The following is a 6,591-nucleotide window of genomic DNA, read 5'->3' as shown; positions in this document are numbered from 1 at the left end:
TCCCTGCATGGGGGCCCCACGGGAGGGCAGAGGGTGTGGGGGGCTCTGCGGCGATTGGGGGCACGGCCAGGTGGTTCAGGGGCCCTGCAGGCACTCGGGGGGATTTGGGGGTTACTTGGGGCTCTCTGAGGGGGTTTGGGGTCCCGCAGATGCTGTGGGTGTGGGGGGTGAACAAGGGGGATTTGGGGGGTCCCTGAAGTTTTTGGTGTCCTACAGACGCTGTGGGTGTGGGGGGTGAACAGGGGTGTTGGGGGTCCCTGCAGAGGTTTTGAGGTCCCTGAGGTTTCTGGGCTCCCGCAGACGCTGTGGGTGCGGGCTCTGAACGGGGCCCTGGGCGCCCTGGCCCTGTTCCACCTGTCCTACCTGGGCGCCCTGTTCGATGTGGAGGCTGAGGACGCCGTGGAGGAGCAGGTGGGACCCCCGAGCCCCCCGGAGCCCCCCGAGGTTTGGGGTCGCCATTGGGATCGCCCTGATGCCATCTCGCCCCTCAGGGCTACGGCATGGCCTACACGGTGCGCAAGTGGTCCGAGCTGAACTGGGCCAGCCACTGGGTGACGCTGGGCTGCTGGGTGCTGGCCCGGCTTCTGCGCTGAGGCTCTGCGAGGCCACTGGGAGCCACCGGGGGCAAACTGGGAACACTGGGAGCACCTGGGCACGCCTGGGAGGACCGGGCGCCACAGAGAGCGCGGCCGCTCCGCCCCGCCGGAAGCGCCTCTCGATGGTCCCAACTTCCGCTCCGGGGGGTTTCCCGCCCTTTCTCGGGCGGAAGTGGCGCCGCGCGGCCGCTCTGGGACTAATAAAGCCTCGCCTCAATGGTTCTTGTCAATCATTCCTGGGTGGCCAATGGGAGCGCTAAGGGCGGCGCATGCGCGGACGGCTGGGGGGGGTGGCTCCCCCTGGCGATGGCGCGGAGTCAAAGCTTTGACCAAAATCCTCTTAATTCACCTCAAAAACGCGCGGGGGGACCCTATGGCCCCTATAGGGACTGGAGGGGACCCTATAGCTCCCGGGGGCGAGGGAGAGCGGCCATAGGGCTCCTATGGGGACCAGGAGCATCCCTGAGTCCCCTATAGGGAGTGGGGGGGAGGGTCCCTATAGCCCCCAGGAGAGGGAGGGTCCATATGGCCCCCAAAGGGACTGGGGGGGAGGGTCCATATGGATGCTATAGGGCCCGGGGGGGAGGGTCCATATGGATCCTATAGGGCCCGGGGGGTCGCTCGGAGCCGTCAGGTGCCCTTGGCCTTGCTGGGAGACCTGCAAGAGAGAGAGACCCTGAGGGACCCTATGGATCCTGTAGGGCCCGGGGAGCTCCAGGGGGGTCTATAGGGGCTGGGAAAGCTCTGCGGGATCCCCTACAGCCGCGGGCAGTCCCCTATTGATCCTGTACAGCCCCGGGCAGTCCCCTATGGATCCTGTACAGCTCTGGGCAGTCCCCTATGGATCCCACACGGCCCTGGGGGGCTCTTGTGGCATCTGGGGAGAGTACCTATGGATGCTGTATGGCCTGGGAAGTGTCCCCTATGGATTCTATATGGCCCCGGGCAGCCCCCCATGGCTCCCAGCCCGTGTTAGTGTGTTAGTGCCCCCCCACACGCGCTTTAACCAAATCCGCCTTTATTAGCCCCAAAGCTCGTTAAAAACGCGCCCGGCCCCTCCCCCCTACAAAATCTGTACATCCGGCCCCTCCCCCACCGGGCGGGGGGGCTGGGGGGGAGGGGATCCCCACAGAGGGGGCGGGGTCCCAATGAGCCCCTCATTAACCTCTGACCTCATTAATCTCCACCTCAGGGTCCCCCAGCACCCAAATCGCCTTAATGAGCTGCCCATAATTAATGAGTCTCTGCAGGTCCCTAACGAGCCGTAACGAGCCCCCACCACCCAAACAAGGCCAAGATCGGGGTCCCCCCCCCCCGCTAACCCTGGGGACCCCTGAGCTCCTCCACCACCCTGACGAGCCCTAATGAGCCTAATAAGCCTAATGAGCCTAATGAGCCCCTGCCACCTGCTGGACCTTCACCTGCTGACCCCTCACCTGCCGACCTCTCAGCGGGTTCCCTCACTGCTGACCCCTCACCTGGGCACCCTCACCTGCTGACCCCTCACTGCTGACCCCTCACCTGGGCACCCTCACCTGCTGACCCCTCACCTGGGCACCCTCACCTGCTGACCCTTCACCTGCCAGCCCCTCACTGCTGACCCCTCACCTGCCGACCCCTCAGCCGGGTCCCCGCCCCGCTCACGGCCCCCCGTCCCCTCCCCGTCCCGGTGGCCCCCGGCTGTCCCCAGGGCTCCCTAGGGCCCCACTGACTTGCCGCCGTCCTGGCCGCGGTGGCCGGCCTGGCCGCGGGGCCGCCCGTAGAGCACCACGGCGGCCAGCACCATGGCGGTGCCGGCCAGGAAGGGCGCGCGCGGCCGGAAGCCGAAGAGGTGCGCCGAGGCGGCCGTGGAGGCCAGGATGGACAGCGCCGTGGCGAAGCCCTTGAGGATGTTGTCGGCGTAGCGGACCACCACGGCCACCAGCAGCCCCCCGGCCGCCTGGTTGACCACCACGGCCCACACGGCGCCGTTGTAGCCGTAGAAGAAGCCGAGCGCGGCCACGGCCGGGCCCTCGGCGGCCAGCATGGCGCCCAGCCCCACGGCCGTGCCCACGGCGCCCAGCTGCACGTTGCGCAGCCAGATGGAGCCGCCCGAGCGCTTCAGCAGCCGCTCGAAGTAGACGCCGGCGAAGCCCGAGGACAGGCAGGAGGCGGCCACGGCCGCCAGCCCCACGGCGTAGCTCTGCGCCGGCCCCTCGGGGCCCGCGGACGGCGCCAGCGCCGCCGGAGGGGGCACGGCCCGCGCCTGCTCCGCCTGCACCAGCGCCACCCCCGCGAAGAGCAGCGCCAGCGACAGCCACTGCAGCCGCGACAGCGCCGTGCCCAGCAGCAGCACCGAGAACAGCGCCGTGGTCAGGATCTTCAGCTGGTACGTCACCTGCGGGGACGGGGGGGACAGGGACAGTCAGTCACCTGGGGACAGGGATGGGGACAGGGACATGGGGATAGTCAGCTGGGGACAGGGACATGGGGACAGGGACATGGGGACAGGGCCACCTGGGGACAGGGACATGGGGACAGTCAGCTGGGGACAGGGATGAGAACAGAGTCACCTGGAGACAGGGATGGGGACAATCAGCTGGGGACAGGAACATGGGGACAGTCACCTGGGGACAGAGACAGTCACCTGGGAGGACAGCGGGGACAGACACAGGAACAGTCACCTGGGGACAGGGATGGGCACATGGGGACAGTCACCTGCAGACAGGGATGGGGACATGGGGACAGGGAAATGGGGACAGTCACTTGTGGGGAGAGGGACAGTCACTGGGGGACAGCGGGGACAGGGACATGGGGACAGCTGGGACAGTCACCTGGGGGACAGTGAGAGAGGGATGGGGTCACCTGCAAGATGGGGACACAGTGACACATGGGGGACAAGAACACGTGAGGACAGGGTCACCTGTGGGGACAGAGAGCCCTGTGGGGATAGGGTCATGTGGGGACAGGGACAGGATCTGCAGCTGGCATGTCACCTGTGGGACAGCAGGGACAGGGTGACGTGGGGGTGGGGACACCTGGGGACAAGGGCAGGGATGAGAACAGGGTCACCTGGGGGACAGGGTCACCTGCAGGACACAGACACAGATGTGGGAACAGGGACATGGACACAGGGACACAGATACTGTCACCAGCAGGGACATGAGAGACAGGGCCCCTGGGCATCGTCACAGGGACAGGAGGACAGGGACACGGTAACTGTGACTGTCACAAGGACATGTGGATGAGGGCACCATGACCGTCACAGGGACATGAGGACAGGGACACGGTGACTGTCACAGGGACACTGTGGCTGTCACAGGGACATGGGTACAAGGACACCATGACTGTCACAGGGACACGGACACAGGGACAGCACCACGGTCCCCAAGGTCCCCGAGTTCATCACCTCCCCATGTGCCACCTCCCCCCATGTGCCACCCATCCCCACGTGCCACCTCCCCCCGTGTGCCAGCTGTCCCCTGTCCCACCTGGAAGGTGGCGGCGGGCAGGTTGGAGATGGCCACGTACTGCAGGTTGTTCTGCAGGGTGTAGATGAGGGAGGGGACAGCCAGGCGCAGCGTGTCCCCAAACTGTCCCACCACGGCCTCGTGCAGCGTCACCGCCGTCTGCCGGACACTGCCTGGGGGGACAGGGCTCAGCGACAGGGACGTGGCCCGGGCTGGCCATGGCCACTTCGTCCCTGTCACCCCCCACCGCGACTGCCCCACGTCTCTGCCACATGTCACCTTCATCCCTCCAACGTCCCCAGGGTCCCCTGTGTCTTCACTGTGTGACGCCTCCCAAGTCCCCTCCTGGTCCCTCGTGTCCCCTTTGTGTCCCCATCCCCTCAGCCTGTGCTCACCTCAGAGCTGGAGGATGGCACAGCACCAGGTGTGGCCCTGTCCCCTCTGTGTCCCCACTGTCCCCAAAATCCCCAATGTCCCCAGTGTTCCCAATGTCCCTGCTGTCCCCAACGACCCCTGTGCCGGATGAACAGCAGCAGCAGGCACAGCGCCTGTGTCCCCAGTGTCCCTACTGTTCCCCATGTCCCTGCTGTCCCCAGTGTCCTGTGTCCCTGCTCACCGCGGTGCTGGATGAGCAGCAGCAGCAGGCACAGCCCCATGTCCCCATGTCCCTAGTGTCCCCATGTCCCCGTGTCCCTACCCTGGTGCTGGATGAGCAGCAGCAGGCACAGCCCCATGTCCCCGTGTCCCAGTGTCCCCGTGTCCCTACCCCGGTGCTGGATGAGCAGCAGCAGCAGGCACAGCCCCATGTCCCCCGTGTCCCCATGTCCCTACCCCGGTGCTGGATGAGCAGCAGCAGCAGGCACAGCCCCATGTCCCCAGTGTCCCCAGTGTCCCCGTGTCCCCGTGTCCCTACCCCGGTGCTGGATGAGCAGCAGCAGCAGGCAGGCGCTGCCCTTCATGGCCTCGGCCATCACCACGGCGGTGGTGGGCAGGAAGCGCTCCCCGGGCAGCGTGCGCACGTAGCGGATGCTGAGCACCAGCGACGCGTTCTGCAGCACCAGCACGCCCAGGCTGGCGTACTTCACCCGCCACGACACTGCGGGGACACCGGGGGTCACTGGGGGACAGGGGAACACCGGGCTGAGCCCCCCTGAGCACCCTGGGATGGGAACTTCACCCGCCACGACACTACGGGGACACCGGGGGTCACTGAGGGATGGGGGGACACCGAGCTGAGCCCCCCTGAGCCCCCCCAGGCTGGCATACTTCACCCACCACGATACTGTGGGGACACCAGGGGTCACCGGGGGACAGGGGGAACCCAGGCTGAGCCCCCCTGAACGGGAACTCCCCCTGCCGTGACACTGCAGGGACACCGAGGGTCACTGAAGGGGAGGGGACCCCGGGCTGAGCCCCCCTGAGCCCCCCAGCATGAGAACTTCACCCGCCACGACACTGTGGGGACATTGGGGGGTCACAAGGGGACAGGGGGACCCCGGGCTGAGTCCCCCTGAGCCCCCGATCCCTCCGGGATGGGAACTCCCCCCGCTGGGACACCTGGGGGGTCACCCGGGGTCCCACGGTGGGACCCCCCCTCACACCCTCCGGACCCCCCGGACCTGCCCCAAAGCCCCGCCCACCCACGACCCCCCCCCCTGGCTCACCCGTCGCGGGCCCCGCGGAGTCTCCGGAGCCTCCCCCGTCCGCCGCCCCCGGGGCCGCCATGGTGGCACCTGCACAGGACTTCCGCTTCCGGCCACGCCGCGGCTCCGCCCACAGAGGGTGAGCGGCTCCACCCCCACTCTGTCAAGCCAATCCCCGCGCGTATTTTCATGCGGCGCCCCGCCCCTTCAGCCAGCCGAACCAATCAGAGCTCGCCTAGCACGCTTCCCGCCGCCGACTCGCGCTGTTTCCGCCTCTCTTCCTGTAAGCCACGCCTCCTTCACCCACAGACCAATCGCCGCTCTCCTCTCCACTCACACCCCCCTTAGGCTCCGCCCAGCACTCGCACTACCTCCCCCTCTCCAAACCCACCAATCCCCGCCCTCCTTCCTCACGCGTCGCCCAATCAGCGCCCGCTGGCGGCAGGGCCGCAGCCAATCAGCAGCGGCGGCGCTCGGCGCGCCGGCGCATTCCAAGATGGCGGCGGTGGCGGGCGGGTCGCGGCGCTGGGACCCCGCGGCGCTGGGGCTGGACCCGTCCTGGCGCCTCACGGCCTACGGCGAACTGCGCGGCTGAGGCTGCAAAGTCCCGCAGGAGACGCTGCTCAAACTCCTGGCGGGACTGGAGGGGCAGCGCCCGGGAGGAGGAGGCCGAGGGGACGGGGCGGAAGCGGAGAGCGGCGGGGCCCCGGCGCTGGGTGAGAGAGCGGAGAGCCCGGGAGGGCTGAGGGAGCCTGAGGGGCCTCGGGGAGCCCTCGGACGGGGGGCTTGGGGGGCCCAGGGGGAGCCAGGAGGGCTCGAGGCGGGCTCAGGGACACGGCGGGGGCGCTGAGGGGTCTCAGGGGCTTGGGGGAGCCCTCAGAGGGGGCGCTGAGGGGCTTTGGG

General features: G+C 68.0%; 3 protein-coding genes across 11 annotated transcripts in view; 2 read left to right on the top strand and 1 right to left on the bottom strand.

Moving 5' to 3' along the window:
* The window catches only part of PORCN (porcupine O-acyltransferase), a gene marked incomplete at its 5' end in the record, with an annotated part of 3,016 nt that extends 2,205 nt beyond the window's left edge, over nucleotides 1-811 (top strand). The window contains 2 exons of the mRNA XM_041475274.1: nucleotides 177-411; nucleotides 492-811. Coding sequence (XP_041331208.1) covers nucleotides 177-411; nucleotides 492-593 — 337 coding nt within the window. The remainder of the gene's footprint in view (nucleotides 1-176; nucleotides 412-491) is intronic.
* A 109-nt stretch (nucleotides 812-920) lies between these two features.
* SLC35A2 (solute carrier family 35 member A2) lies at nucleotides 921-5,811 on the bottom strand. Of its 9 annotated transcripts, none has more exons than XR_005955766.1 (5): nucleotides 5,710-5,805; nucleotides 4,959-5,162; nucleotides 4,067-4,218; nucleotides 2,118-2,973; nucleotides 921-2,074 (listed from the first exon to the last, which is right to left on the bottom strand). XR_005955766.1 is itself a non-coding variant. In XM_041475278.1 (5 exons), exons 1-5 carry the CDS (start codon nucleotides 5,768-5,770, stop codon nucleotides 1,163-1,165), a joined length of 1,149 nt encoding a protein of 382 aa, XP_041331212.1. In that variant the 5' UTR covers nucleotides 5,771-5,811; the 3' UTR covers nucleotides 921-1,162. The 9 variants fall into 9 exon arrangements, 4 of the variants coding, with proteins under 4 accessions (XP_041331212.1, XP_041331213.1, XP_041331211.1 ...); XR_005955764.1 differs by having other exon boundaries at nucleotides 921-2,088; nucleotides 2,132-2,973; XR_005955767.1 differs by having other exon boundaries at nucleotides 2,132-2,973.
* A 358-nt stretch (nucleotides 5,812-6,169) lies between these two features.
* The window catches only part of LOC121357729 (selenide, water dikinase 2-like), a gene marked incomplete at its 3' end in the record, with an annotated part of 9,403 nt that continues 8,981 nt past the window's right edge, over nucleotides 6,170-6,591 (top strand). Inside the window, exon 1 of the mRNA XM_041475273.1 lies at nucleotides 6,170-6,404. Within this exon, the coding sequence (XP_041331207.1) occupies nucleotides 6,185-6,404 (220 nt within the window). The remainder of the gene's footprint in view (nucleotides 6,405-6,591) is intronic.

The sequence above is a fragment of the Pyrgilauda ruficollis genome, unplaced genomic scaffold, assembly GCF_017590135.1.
Source record: "Pyrgilauda ruficollis isolate IOZ18807 unplaced genomic scaffold, ASM1759013v1 scaffold348, whole genome shotgun sequence".
Taxonomy (NCBI): domain Eukaryota; kingdom Metazoa; phylum Chordata; class Aves; order Passeriformes; family Passeridae; genus Pyrgilauda; species Pyrgilauda ruficollis.
The sequence above is the reverse complement of the archived record's forward strand: the minus strand, read 5'-3'. Positions and strand labels throughout refer to the sequence as shown.

Coding starts and splice junctions, on each gene's coding strand:
- SLC35A2 (XM_041475277.1), bottom strand. CDS start 5,770: ATGGCGGCCCCGGGGGCGGCGGACGGGGGAGGCTCCGGAGACTCCGCG. Junction 4,219..4,958: donor GCTGCTCATCCAGCACCGGG/GTAGGGACACGG, acceptor CTGTCCCCCCAG/GCAGTGTCCGGCAGACGGCG. Junction 2,974..4,066: donor TGCCCGCCGCCACCTTCCAG/GTGGGACAGGGG, acceptor CCGTCCCCGCAG/GTGACGTACCAGCTGAAGAT.